At 48.3% G+C, this 14,228-nt stretch overlaps 1 protein-coding gene across 2 annotated transcripts in view; it reads left to right on the top strand.

The window, feature by feature from the left end:
* The window catches only part of GRK2 (G protein-coupled receptor kinase 2), a 38,973-nt gene extending 26,174 nt beyond the window's left edge, over positions 1-12,799 (top strand). The window contains exons 15-21 of one of the 2 annotated variants that reach the window (XM_083622629.1): positions 1,254-1,354; positions 3,497-3,563; positions 4,027-4,122; positions 5,800-5,962; positions 6,274-6,410; positions 6,685-6,798; positions 10,662-12,799. In XM_083622629.1, the coding sequence (XP_083478755.1) occupies positions 1,254-1,354; positions 3,497-3,563; positions 4,027-4,122; positions 5,800-5,962; positions 6,274-6,410; positions 6,685-6,798; positions 10,662-10,832 (849 nt within the window). In that variant the 3' untranslated portion in view covers positions 10,833-12,799. Of the gene's footprint in view, positions 1-1,253; positions 1,355-3,496; positions 3,564-4,026; positions 4,123-5,799; positions 5,963-6,273; positions 6,411-6,663; positions 6,799-10,661 lie in introns of both variants that reach the window. The other variant, XM_083622628.1, reaches the window with a different exon arrangement.
* Positions 12,800-14,228: the final 1,429 nt, after the last annotated feature.

Raw genomic sequence — 14,228 nt, 5'->3', positions numbered from 1 at the left:
GGGAAGAGGGAGGCAATACTGATCATCATGACAGACTCAGGTTTCGACGCATCAGCTGCCTAACTGTTTGACAGGCTTTTTGAGGCCTCATGGTGAGATGGGAGGGAGCCGAAGGGGCTTTGGATGTTTGGAATAGCCAAGCCACTTTTATCGTGCAAGGCAAGTTGTGGAGAAATTGTGCTTGTGGGCAAACTTAAAATAGGTGGGCAATTAAGATAGCTATTTTCAGATCCGTGCTAGCAGCAGTGGAGGAAGGGGGCGTGGTTCACCCCGGGTGTCATCACGGGGGGGGGGTTGACAAAATGAGTTTTTTAAAAAAAATTAGGCTCATGAAACTTTTTAGGCGTGACGTGGTGGCTTAGGCGCCTGCAGGTTCCGCGCTGCCTGAAATGGCAGCGTGGGACTAGCCTCTGCCTACTGCCTTTCCCTCAGCCATCCTACAGCTGAGGGGGAGGTGGCGGAGAGGTTCCAAGTGTTGGAGATGCTCGTCCCGCCCCCGGCTGCAGAATACGCCCCCGCACCAGGCACCCGAGTGGCTAGCTATGCCGCTCTGTGTGTGGGTGTGGGTATGGGTGGGTGTGGGTGAGAAAACGTTACACAGCTGGGTTGGCATTTGATATTAAAACACCTTTTCTTCTGATGACAACTAAGGAGTCCTTTAGCCCACTGCCTCTCTCTCCTACACCTCCTGCCAGGAGTGTGATTCCATTGCCACTGGATGAAAGTTGTCTTTCCTGAGGATTCCCTGTGGGCTCCAGGAATAGGAGGGCCTGTCCCTTCCGTCATAATGAATGAAATAAACTGACCCAATCGTTCCGTACAGCTTTGAGCCATGGGGACAGATTAGTGGGAATGATGCCCCTAGATGCCAAAGGACATTCTTCCTGTACAATAGGGATGAGGAAACTGTGGCAAATCCTCCCAATGCTGCTGGACTGCAGTTCCCATTATCCCTGAACATGCTGGCTGAGGCTGATGGGAGTTGGAGTCCAACAGTATCCAGAGGGCCACAGGTTCTTAAACCCTGGCAGGATCTTTCTTACTCCAGATCCTTCCCATCCCCACCTCCATGATTAACATCCAGTGCCCTTTTAAAATGTGATGGGCAAGGGGTTGTTTTTGTAAACACTATGTATATTGTGTTTTTATATTGTGATTTTATGTTGTAACCACCCTGAGACCTGCGGGTGTAGGGCGGTGTGCAAATGTAAGAGTTAATAATGAGAATAATTCTGCCCTTCTCGTTCCCACAGGCTGTGGAGCTCCCAGACTCCTTCTCACCTGAGTTGCGCTCTCTGCTGGAGGGGCTGCTGCAGAGAGATGTGAACCGTCGGCTGGGTTGCATGGGCCGCGGGTGAGTCTCCAGGGGGAACAGCTGAAGTGCCTGGATGGGCTGCAGGGCAGGGATGTTGGTGGGGAGTGAGATTCCTGTGGCCCTCCAGTTGTTGCTGGACTGGTTGGTCAGCAGTCAGGGGAAACTGTAGCCGAAGCGCATCTGGGAGGCCATTGGTTGGCTGAGGGGATTAAGTTGCCCAACCTTCTTATACAAAGAATGCTTTCAGAATTATCAGTGGAGTGGAGTTTTGTTGTTTGGAACGCAGCGAAGAATACTTCAGCCCTTCTCGTTTGAAAAACAACAACCTGGGGAAATGGACAAGCATGCTATTTCCAGGTGCTCTGGTTGCCACAACAAGGGCAGGTTTAAAATACATATATATCACACTATGAGACCAAGAAGTGCCTTCCATTTTTAAAAAGTATTTATGGGACAGGCTTAACATCCTGCTGTTAGCTTAGCTTTCCCAGGCTCCCTGCTTGCCCTGTTCCTCAGGTTCAGATTGAAGCCACAATCTGATAACTCAAATTTAGATGACCTTGAAGCAGAGGATGTACTGCGGGAGCTAAGGAATGCTCCGGCAACGTTATTCCTTGGTCGGCAATGCTCTGGGCTTTCCATGTAGTACCCTGTTCAGTGCAAGTCCTAAGATAGGATCTGGAATTCAAAGAATCACAGAGTTTGCTTGCTTTAAAAAATCCAGTTTATGGCTTTTAATGGTTGCAAAGAAGCAATCTTGGAAGCCGCGTCTGGGGACCTAATTGGCTGCTATGTGCAAAATGTGCGCCTCATGTTACCCTGCACCAGAGCAGTCTGTCTCTCCCCCCTGCTGTCTTTTATTCTCTATTATTTCGGATTTTGTTAGCCTAGTTTTGATTTTTCTCAAAACATAAAATTTTCTATCACAACACTTTTCAGGTCTTTTCAGAGCTATGAATCGTTATTACTCACTTGCATATACAATATCTGTTGTAGGGAGAATGGCGGATGGGAGTCCCTGCCTAGGTACTTGCTGATTCACCCTTTCATAAAATAATAATGGAGCAAATTAAACAATCCTGCCCCAGAATAGGCTATTCTCAACTCTTGCGATGAATATATATAACCCAGAAACTGACGTGTCTCATGTAGGGACAAATCAGCTTTGTTTACATCCTGAATCTGATGAAGTCGGCTCTTTCCTATAAACGTTTGTGCTACGATGAGTCACTTAGCCTCTAAGGTGTGATGTGCAGACTTCGTGTTAACAGCGTTCTGTGGCTAGGCAATCCAAGTTCTGTGTCAACAAGAGCTGTGTTCTTTGACTTGTATATAAGAGGTTTGCACATTTTCTCTTATCAATCACAGTTTCTTCTGAGCTTTTGCTATTTTTGCAGAATTTGCTCTGGTTTTCTTTTTCCATGGAGAGGCAATAAGCCATACAGAGGACTGAAGCTGCCTGCCCCTGAACCTCTGATCATCTTTCTCTAGGTTCTGAGTTTTTAGTAAGCATAGCTCACATACTTTCAAATATATATTCAAAACCATTAGGACTACAGACTTGCCTGCCTTAAAAATGAGATCTGAACTTTTCAGAAAGCTGGATTCTGGGCGCAGAATCCAGCTTTCTGAGAAGTTCAGATCTGCCCTTCTTCTGAGCACCTGCAGAATTGCAGCATTTGCACAGCCCTACCTTTAAGTTGCTTGATGTCTCTCTTGTCCTTTCTTTGCTGTAACAAAACAGAACAGCTCAGGGTTGTTGGGTTTTTTGGCGGTGGGCAAAGAAGGCACACCAGGCTGAGTTAATCTAGGTGGTAAAAGTCAAGAGCTGCAGATGTGGTTAGGCCAAGCTAAATCCTGATGTCCTTTTAAACAAAACAAGTTTTCCTTCAAAGGAAATGGCTCAGCTGTTAGATGAACATAAAGGCAGCATTCCAGTTCTATGTGACTGTTCATGACGAAGCTGCTGTTCCCAAGCTTTTCTCTAGCCCCTAACTCAGGTAGCTGACAAGAGATAGTAATGAACAGCACCCAGCCTCCCTCCCCATTGACCAAACTAGCTGGGGCTGAAGGATGTAATAGTTCATACCGTCTGGTGGGCACTGCATTGGCTACCCCTGCCCTAACTATTCAGTGGTCAAAGGGAGAACTCTATGTAATCTGCAACCGTCTTTCCAACAGGGCGCTTGAGGTGAAGGAGAGTCCCTTCTTCCAGGGTCTAGACTGGCAGATGGTTTTCCTCCAAAAGGTGAGCAGGGCAGTTGGGAAGACAGTAGAGTTGCTGGGGATAAAGACTCTGCTCGGTCATCATGAATCATAGAGTTGGAAGGGACCCCAGGGGTCATCTAGTCCAACCCCCTGCAATACAGGAATCTCCACTAAAGCATCCATGGCAGAGGGCCATCCAACCTCTGCTTAAAAACTTCCAATGAAGGAGAGTCCACAACCTCCCGTGAGAGTCTGTTCCACTGTTGAACAGCTCTTACTGTCATAAAGCTCTTCCTGAAGTTTAGTCGGAGTCTCCTTTCTTGTAACTGAATCCACTGGTTCAGGACCTAGTCTCGAGAGCAGAAGAGAACAAGCTTGTTCCCTCTGCAGTGTGACAGCCCTTTAGGTAGTTGAAGATGGCCATCAGGGAAGGAAGGAATTGTAAGGGATAAGCAACTCTCCTCTGCTCCTCGGTTGACTTCCCCCCCCCCATGTCTTCACAGTATCCGCCCCCCTTGATCCCACCACGCGGGGAGGTGAATGCAGCTGACGCTTTTGACATTGGCTCCTTTGATGAAGAGGACACCAAAGGCATCAAGGTACGTGGGGGGCAGCCCTTAACCTACTCTCTGCTAGGGCAGCTGCAGCTTCCTCCTCTCCTCTTTGGTTTGAACATACCTCTACTTTAAATAATAATAATAATAATAATAATAATAATAATAATAATAATATAATAAATGCATCTCTCATTTTTCTTCCAAATGCGGCACTCAGAGCAGGTTTAATTACAAATACATGGAGAGGGCTTCAGCAGCAAAGTGAAAGCAGCAGCGCAAATGGGTGGAACTGCACTGTAGGCTGCAATACTATGTTCTGCTACTAGGGAATAGGGTAATGCAGACAAATGAATGTTACTGGACTGATATGTTGGCTTCAGTCCATCTAGTTCAGCACCTAAGGCCAGCCACAGACCACTGGGAAGCTCACAAGCAGAGCGTGATGGAGATAGACACCCCTTCTCTCCCCCCCCCCACTCGCTTCCAGTAGTTGGAGCTATACTGCCTCTAAACATAGAGGTTTCACTTATCCTGGCGAACAGCCATGCGTGTGTTTAAACCTTTGAAGAGCTACTTGGGTAGTGGCCAGCATGTCATCTTTGGTAATGAAGTCCACAAAGTAAATAGCACATAAGACGGGGATGTTCAGCCTTAGCCAAACTATTCCTTATATGTGGAAGAAGTTTGTCATACGATTGCTGCATCCCCTAGAACCTAAATCTACTGTTCTGAACAGCAAACTTTGGGAGTGTTTTGAGACGTGTCTAACAATCCAGCGGTTCTCCAAAAGCCTCAGGTACTAGGGCAAGCAGAATTTTGTGTAGAGGGGTTTACCGGACTGAGAAAAGTTACTTGACTTTAAGCCAAAGCGAGTTGCAAAGTAAAGAACAGAAAGCACACACACACAGCAATAAAGAATGTTACAATGTGCATTCATAGATAAATATACGAAGCATGTACCCCACTAAAAGGAAGACCAAAAAAAGAGGCAACAGACATAACTAAATAACTCCAAATTAAGGCTTGAGGGGCTGGGTAAATAAAACTGGCACCTAAAGGCAAACAATGATGGTGCCAAGCTTCCCTTGGGAGCGCATTCCACAACCAGGGAGCCACCATTAAAAAGGCCCGTTCTTGTGTCACCACCCTCTCTGCCTCTCTCGGAGGGAGCACACACAGAATGCCCTCAGATGATGAATGCAGGACCTGGGTTTGTTCTGGAGGGGAGAACTCCTTTAGGTGGTGGGACCCTGAGCTGCATAATGGTTCCCCCCACCTCTGCAGGCAGGATAGGAGAGGTGTTGTGTCTGAGTTGGTTGGGAGAGAACTGGAGAGAGCTGAGATCAGCTGGGAAGTGATTAGAGGAAACCTGGTGGGTTTCGGTTTTAGTGCCTAGAAGAGGCGATGTAAGTCTGGGAAGGTGGAGAAGTGCAGAAGGCAGAGCCGGAGAGAATATCCATGTCAAATACTTAGGATAGAAAGGAAGAAATGGGACTCACCCCAAACCTCCACAGTAGAAGAATGCTGCTGGATCAGACCAAAGGCCTATAGTTCTGCATGCTGCTTCCCAGTCAGATGGGCCTCTTAGAAGCCCACAAGGGGGGCACGAGGGCAGTAGCCCTCTCTTGCTGTGGTTTCCCTGGCAGCTGATATTCAGAGCAGGGGGACTGTGCCTGTTACCCTGGAAACAAGGGCAACGTGGCTCACTTCTCATTCCAGCTGTTGGACAGTGACCAGGAGCTCTATCGCAACTTTCCACTCACCATCTCGGAGCGTTGGCAGCAGGAGGTGACAGAGACGGTCTTTGACACAGTCAACGCCGAGACTGACAAGCTGGAGGCTCGCAAAAGAGCCAAGAACAAGCAGTTGGGCCACGAGGAAGGTGAGACCCAGGACTGGTAGGACAAGTGGCAGTGGGTTTCCTCATTCAGGCTAGCTCTGCTCCAGGACCAAGTCCTCCTCAGCCGCCATTGCCAGCCAGCTCTGCCTGCCAGAATCCAGTTTGCTGGGGCACCTGCTTTTGGAAACTCTTTGCTGCAACACCCACTATGGAGAGAAGACATGGCTGGATGACTTGGGTTGTTTCCCCCTGAACTGTTCCCTTTGGTGTCTCCTTGTTTTGTTTCTTGTGGGGGGTTTTGTTTTGTTTTTCCCTGTCCTTGATGCTCTTCTCTTTGCCATTCCCGTACACAGATTATGCCCTGGGCAAGGACTGCATCATGCACGGCTACATGTCAAAACTGGGGAACCCTTTCCTCACGCAGTGGCAGAGGCGGTACTTCTACCTCTTCCCAAATCGGTTGGAGTGGCGTGGAGAAGGAGAATCCCCGGTAAGAGGAGATCTTTCCTCTAAGGAAGGAGGGGAGGGGGAAATGGCAGGTTTGGGGTGAGGGTGGAGTGTCTTGCTATATACAAGTGTGAGAGCCTAGGTTTGTCTCATATGGGTTTGGGGCGGGGCTGGGCAGGAGTAGGATTAGGCATTGATTGCAGTGCCTGGAGGATGGGATTATGTGGAGGTGGGCAAGGGATGTAGAATGCATGTTTAACCTGGGGTTATATAAGTGGCTCTTTCTTTGACCAAAGATGTTTTGGACCCTACAACAGCAGTCGCTGCTCACCATGGAAGAGATCCAGACTGTTGAGGAGACACAGATAAAGGATCGAAAGTGCATCCTCCTAAAGATCCGGGGTGGCAAGCAGTTTGTCCTGCAGTGTGACGTGAGTTTTTCCTCACATCGCCTCTCCTAGAAGAAAGTCCAAAAAGTAGCGAGGTTGCCAAAAATTGCTGATGGGCAGCCCCCAATTTCCCTTGGCATGGTTTGATGACTGGACAGGACTTAGGATAATATAGCACATCTTGACTGTTTGAAGTGTTTCACGTATATTATCTCAGTGATTCTTACAAGGCCTTTATAAGACAGGGGACCATTGTTGTCCCCATAGTGCAAATGGGTGGATGGGTGGGCTGAAGCTGAGAGAGAACTTTGCTTGCAAAACCCCACCCAGTGAATACATGGCGGAGGCAAAATTACAACCTGAGGCTTCCTGATTTCATGGCACTGTGGTCTAAACCACTGAGCCTAGGGCTTGCCGATTGGAAGGTCAGCGGTTTGAATCCCCACGACGGGGTGAGCTCCCGTTGCTCGGTCCCAGCTCCTGCCAACCTAGCAGTTTGAAAGCACGTCAAAGTGCAAGTAGATAAATAGGTACTGCTCCAGTGGGAAGGTAAAAGGCGTTTCTGTGCGCTGCTCTGGTTTCGCCAGAAGCGGCTTAGTTATGCTGGCCACATGACCCGGAAAAACTGTCTGTGGACAAACGTCGGCTCCCTCGGCCAGTAAAGCGTGATGAGCACCGCAACTCCAGAGTCATTTGCGACTGGACTTAACTGTTAGGGGTCCTTTACCTTTACCTACACTAGTTCATGGTCTTATTTCTGTACCTGGGATTAATAAAAATCCAGCTGAGGTCACATTCTACATGTTTGGCCAGGCTTGCCTAAACAAAACTATGTTAAGCAAGCGCTGAAAAGAATGCAGCCTGATGTCAATAAGCAGGGAGTTCCAAAGGGTTGAGTACTGCCACACTGAAAGAGCAATTTCTTATAAAGGGCTTTATGTGACACCTGTAATGGTGCCAGTTCCACAGATTGAAGCAAAGTAGACTACAGTGGTACCTCGGGTTACAAACACCTCAGGTTACAAACACTTCGGGTTACAGACTCTGCTAACCTGGAAGTAGTACCTCAGGTTAAGAACTTTACCTCAGGATGAGACCAGAAATCACGTGGCGGCGGCAGCAGGAGGCCCCATTAGCTAATGTGGTACCTCAGGTTAAGAACGGTTTCAGGTTAAGAACGGACCTCCAGAACGAATTAAGTTCGTAACCAGAGGTACCACTGTATTCCCAAGCTGTTAAAGGCTTTATATATAAATAGTAACACCTTGAATGGTAACAAATCAGCAACCAGTGCAGATCTCAGAACAGAGGTGTAATATGATGGCAGGATCTCTCTCCAGTCAGCAGCCATGCTGCAGCATTCTGCACTAACTGCAATTTCTGGATCAAGCACATGGGAAGGTCCACATAGAGTACATTGCAGCAGTAATTCAGCCTTGAAGTCAACAGTGCCTGTGATTAAGCTCTCCTGGTCCAGGAACGACCATAGCTGTCATACCATGTGCAGCTGGTAAAAGGTGCTTCTAGCTCCTTAGGGTACCAGAAGCGATCAAAAATTGTGTGCCTGCCCCTTCAAGAAGAGAGCAACTCCATCCAAGGTGGGCAAATGACAAATTTCTCTGACAAAGGAAACACCCACGGTGCCTTCATCCTGCCAGGATAGATCGATAGTGGAGGGGGCTTGCTTACATTCCTGAAGTTTGCAGCTTGTTTTAGTCACTTGGAGGTATTAGACCAACGCCTTTCTGAAGTTGTATTCTTGATTTGGTAGGTCAGATGAGATCAGGGGAAGGATTGATGGTCCTTTATTGCAGTTGAATCAAATTTGAACCCTCAGGTGTAAGATGAATCAGAGGCACAAGTATCTTGTAGCTCTTGTGTTTGTTTCTCATTCAAATCTGAAACAGATCTTTTCAAGTCCACCCTCACAAGGGGGTGAGCAAGTGTGGGGACAGCTTAGGAGAGCCAAAAGAGGAGATAAGAGTGAGATGACAGAGCAGAAACAGGAAGTGTAAAACAGTTGTGCTTCCTGTTCTCCCTATTTAACTCGATGGCCTGTGTTCCCTTCCTGTTCTGTGATTTCTTGAATTCTATGGTCACGAGGTCCCCTACAGGCTACTGGAGGAGGGTGAGCCCCTTCTCAATCTATGGGGGAGAAATGTCCTGTTCAGTTAAGAAAGCTAGTTCACATTTTAGAAGACTATAAATAGGGCGGTGTGTGCTTTGCATCAAAAGGGGAAGAAATTTCTCTACAACCAGAATAATTATATGTATTCATCAGATGTACAGAATATAGCTGAAGCTGCATAATTCTCTTAGAAGTTGTTCAAGCCTCAAGGAGTTGGAGTAGAGTGTGTTATTGTATTGGGAGGCAAGGACTTGCGTGGGTGCAAGAGGTTTATCCCTTTGCTGGAAAACCCATCTGCAGTGCAATCCTAAACTTGCCTACTCTGAAGTAGGCCCCACTAATTCAGTGGGGTTTTCTTTTCCCCAGGCAAGTTTGTATAGCGGGGTAGCTAACCCATGGGCCAAAGCCATCCTCAAGAGTGGATACACACACATACCTAGACCCGAAATAAATTGATGATTAAAGGTAAAGGGACCCCTGACCATTAGGTCCAGTCGTGGTCAACTCTGGGGTTGCGGCGCTCATCTCGCTTTATTGGCCGAGGGAGCCGGCGTACAGCTTCCGGGTCATGTGGCCAGCATGACTAAGCCGCTTCTGGCGAACCAGAGTAGCACACGGAAACGCCGTTTACATTCCCGCCGGAGCGGTACCTATTGATCTACTTGCACTTTGACGTGCTTTCAAACTGCTAGGTTGGCAGCTTGACGATTAAATTTGTGCTATTTAGTTCATTTTTAAAAGCCTTCATTTTTGCTGAGGTGTCCCTCACTGTCGCTGTGATGGTCCTACTGCAGACAGCCTAGCTAGCATCCCAAAAATTGGGTGCCTCTGCCTTGACCTTTCAAAGGCACCTCTTCTCCCTCTCATGCTGCACTGTTGATAGAGCTATAGTACTCAGGAATCTATATGTTTTTATAATGATAAATTGCGTCCATTGTCTCACTCCCACAGGACCCCATATACAGGCAAGCACCTCTTTAACCCCTCTCTGCTCCAGTATGAGCAGTCATAGGGGCTTTGGCAGTCTGCCCTATATTGTGCCCCTGAACTCTGGCTTTCATGCGTAAGCCAAGTGACAGGCAAATGTGACTGAGCAGTTGTGATGCATAAGAGGAAATCAATACAAGTAATATGTGTAGGGATTAAAGAGCCTTTTGCCTGGGTATTGGTCCATGCAGGAGAAAAACATCTTAGGTGAACAACAAGTGGCTCCTTATGATCAGGAGCTGTGCTGAGAAACTCTTTACCTCTGGCTTCCTATTCCTTCTCGACAGAGAGAAAGTATTGGTGCTAATGGGCTGGCACAGAGAGGTGCCATTAGGAAATAATGCCTGAAAGCATTAACCATTTGTACACAGCTTCCAGAATTTTAGTCTGGTGGTTGTTTTCTGACAACGTTTAGAACATTTAAAAACAATCTCATGCTTGCAGTGCTAACGTCAAGGTTGCCAAGAACAGTATCTTCCAGCCGTCATAGGCCTGGTTAAACAGGAATGTTTATAAGTTGCTCCCAAACCTTAGTAATGAGGGAGATGGATGCATCTCGCCAGGGAGGGTATTCCATAAACCCGGAGCCACCACTCAGAAGGCCCTGTCCTAAGTAAGTGCCAACTGGGCACCAACCAGTTATGGCAGCACCACTCCCAAGCCGATTGTAAGGTCCAAGGCGATTGATACCCTCTCCTGCCCTGAGCAAAATAATGGCTGCTGCCTTGAAAGCTGTCTCCTTTGTATTCTAGGGGGCCCTCATGCTAATCCCTTGCCTTTCCTCCTCCAGAGCGATCCGGAGTTGGTGCAATGGAAGAAGGAGCTGCGCGAAGCCTACCAGGAAGCCCAGCAGCTGCTGCAGAGGGTGCCCAAAATGAAACACAAGCCGCGCTCTCCGGTGGTGGAGCTCAGCAAGGTCCCTCTGCTCCAGCGCAGCAGCAGCAGCACCAACGGCCTCTGACCCTCCTTGACTTCCTCTCCCATCCTTAATTTATTTGGCTGGGTTTGTCCACCATCCCCACCCTCTCTCCTGTCTCCTTTCGCTGATCATTGTGATGTCCACCCCAGCCCCCTGGGGTATTATAGTGAGGGGGTGGGGCATCCAGAAGGTGTGGGACAGACTTCCCTCTCCCCATCCCCCAGCACAGGGGGACCAATACCCATTCGAGGGGAAGGAGCCTGGATGGCAAGGTGGATGAGCGTCTACCCCCCCTGCCCCCCACGAAGGAAAGCTGGGATTAAAGCCCTGCCTCTAAATAGGACCAATGGAAGGAGATGCCCTGAGGTGTGCCACACATCTTGTGTCCTCCCTGCTTCCTCCCCTGTGGCTGCCAGACATGCGCTAGCGCACTCACGAGAGAGCCTGCTGGCTTAGGCCTTGCTCCCCATGGAGTGGCTGGCAGGGCATGTCCTCTCAGGTGAGTGAGTCCCTTCACATCAGCTGAGGTGGAGACGCATCGGCACAACCTGTGTTCCCAGCCCGTTTTCTTTCCAGCGCCAGGCTCTGGCGTACGGTTCCACAGCAGGCCCCCTGCAGAAAGGGCGCCCTGGTTCTGGCGTAGATTGGATAGCTCAAAAGAGTGTATTTCCCGCCGCCCGTCACTCACAGAATATCGGCTAGGCAGCCACTGTGCCATAAGCAATCCCCTTCAGCATTGGCTGGGTTTGCACTCTAGAGTGTGATAAGGAATTGCCTTGAAACTCTAACACTGTAACGAAAATGTCTAACAAAAAATGAAGGCTTGCTCCTCTTCTGTTCTCTTCCCTTCGTCCCTGAGTTCACGTCCTGAATCCTTCCCTACCACCCTCTTCTGGTCCCGCCAATTGCCATTCCAAATCCTGAATTCCTGACCTGGGGCAGCGGCTGCTGCTGCTGCTCTTGCTGCCGCCTCAGAGTTGTGGCCTGCCCTCTGCCTCTTGCCACCCTGCTCTCCCAGGCATTCTCTTATCAACTGTGCCAAATTTCAAGATTATTGTTGTGCCCTTCCCAGTTGGCCCTGTGGAGTCTGCAAAAAGTCGTACTCCCTGGGGCCGAATCTGGACAAGCTCCTTGCGTTTGGCTTGCCCAGTCTCTGTACTATTGCCTCTGAATCTTCTCCTTGGAGTGGAATGAGAACTGCCTCTTGCTCTGCTGTCTCTACTGCCAAATGCCCATCTTGCTTTGCTGTGGAAAGAGGGGAGGGGCAGCAGGTTTCATGCCAAAAGAGATTTCTGAGCTGCCTGGCCCCTCTGCTCTCAGGGCCTCTCTGGGCTGAGCCTGGAGTGGGGGGAGTGGGGGGTGCGGTCACTGGAAGCTCGGCCTGGATGAGGCCCTGTGCCAAGTCCCAAGTGTCTGAAGGATTCTGTAAATATCTTTGTGCCAAGGGGGGGCCTGGCTGGGTGTGGAAAAACTAGGCCCATTCTGCCCCTCCCTTCCAGTATCCCTCTGTATTAACAGCTCCCCCCACCCACCACCTCCCCTTCCCCTAGCAGTGTTACGGTTTCTCCCACAGGATGGGGAGAAATATCAGGTTGAATTGATCCTGTATCCCTCCTCCTCTTCCCTCCATCTGCGGTTTAACAGAGGGGTTAAGGGTAGATGGCTTTCGGTTGGGGATCAGGTCTCTCATCCCCATGGTGTCATGCCCCAAGCGCATGCGATTGCCTCTGCTGCATGCCCCCCCCCACTCCGCCTCATGTGATGAGTTTTTGCCTGTTCTGCTACATGGCTCCCAAATTCCTCCCAAGGCGATTGGCCCTGGGAGGGGGAGGGGTAGAGCGGGAGCCCCCCCCCCTTTCCCTGCAGTGTTTGTAAATATTGATCTCTGGTTTGTCTCTCTGGGTTATTATTATGGATTTTTTGCCGATTTTTGAATGTGATTTTAATGAGTGGGATAAAAAGACTGTTTTTATAATAAAAAAATCCAAAACCCACAAAGCTTAGAAAAACGCAGGCTCTTCTGTGGCTCTCGGCACCAGAATGCGTAAAACGTGTCACTGACGTAGATCGAGTTGGGCTGCTGGCTCAGGGTTGTCTACTCCAGCTTTTCCAAAGCTGGTATCCAATCCAGGTGTTTTAAGATTACAGCCTCCATTAGCCCCAGTCAACAAGACCAATTGTCACAATAGTGGGAGCTTTAGCCCACCAGGTTGGGGAAGGCCGGTCTATGGCAGAATCCAACCCCAAGACCATTTAGACTGGAGACTGTAGCTGGGACCATAGGCATGCAGATTGTGTTTTTTCCATGGTGATATGGGTGCTCCGTTTCCTTTCTCTGGAGCAAGGAGGAGAAATGTTTGGTTCTTCAGGTGTTGCTAAACTACATCTCCCATCAGCCCCAGTCAGCACGGCCATTAGTCAAGGCTGATGGGAATAGTAGTTCAGTAACATCTGGAGGAGCAAAGTTTCCTCACCCCTGCTCTAAACTGAAGCATCCATTTAGGAATCTTTGGTAGGAAACACACAAATATGTCAAGAAATTCTTGCATTATAATAGGTAACCAACCAACTCTCTCCTATGGGTCTCAAGCTCCAACATAACATAGTGCATCACTAACAAACCAAGTCCTTCTGCTGTCCCCATAGGATAAACAAAGTGGTGGGAGAACATTTCTGATATCCTCAATATGGCCATGCTTCACAAAAAAAAAGGTTTATAAGGGATACTCCAGCATAAAATAGCTAAATTAGAATTTATCATTAAATTCAGTTATGTTCAATTTGGACCTAATGGGGACTGTGGTTCTCCCCTGCAAACATGCTATGGAAGTGCTGAATTAGCATTGCATAGTAAATGATTCATGCCCCACTCTTCCCATAGAACCCATATGGGGGGTTTCATGAACTACAAAAACTCTCAAAAAGGAAAAAAACACACCTTAAAAACACTAGCATCAATAAACTGCAAAGAAAGATCAATAGGATTATAGTGACTGCTGCTGAGAGTACACCAGTCTGTGCTTATCTTGTATACATTTGAGCTCTGCACAAAAACGTCACAGACCTGCTGCAACCCTTTGCATTTTATAGCCTCTTTGACCCACTGTTTACATTTCCCCCTCTACAGCTATGTGCATGTATATATTATCTGTCAACTGAGGATAACACTTCATGCATCTGATGTCGTGCGTGCTAGTTCATGAAAGCTTCTGCCACAACAAATCATTCTTGAAGGTGCCACAAGACTTGCTTGTTTCTGATACAAGAGTCTCAATGAACTTACCAAAACAAACTGAGCACAGCTGGGCTGGAGCTTAACACAACAGCTGGAATACTTTTCTCTCCATAAAAGACCTTCATGGCCCAGTGGAATTCCATTTCCCCATCCCTCTTAACAATATTTGATAATAATTTAATAGCATCTGTTTGAGGCAGAAG

This window comes from Podarcis filfolensis (assembly GCF_964270895.1).
Source record: "Podarcis filfolensis genome assembly, chromosome: 1".
Classification (NCBI taxonomy): Eukaryota; Metazoa; Chordata; class Lepidosauria; order Squamata; family Lacertidae; genus Podarcis; species Podarcis filfolensis.
The sequence above is the reverse complement of the archived record's forward strand: the minus strand, read 5'-3'. Positions and strand labels throughout refer to the sequence as shown.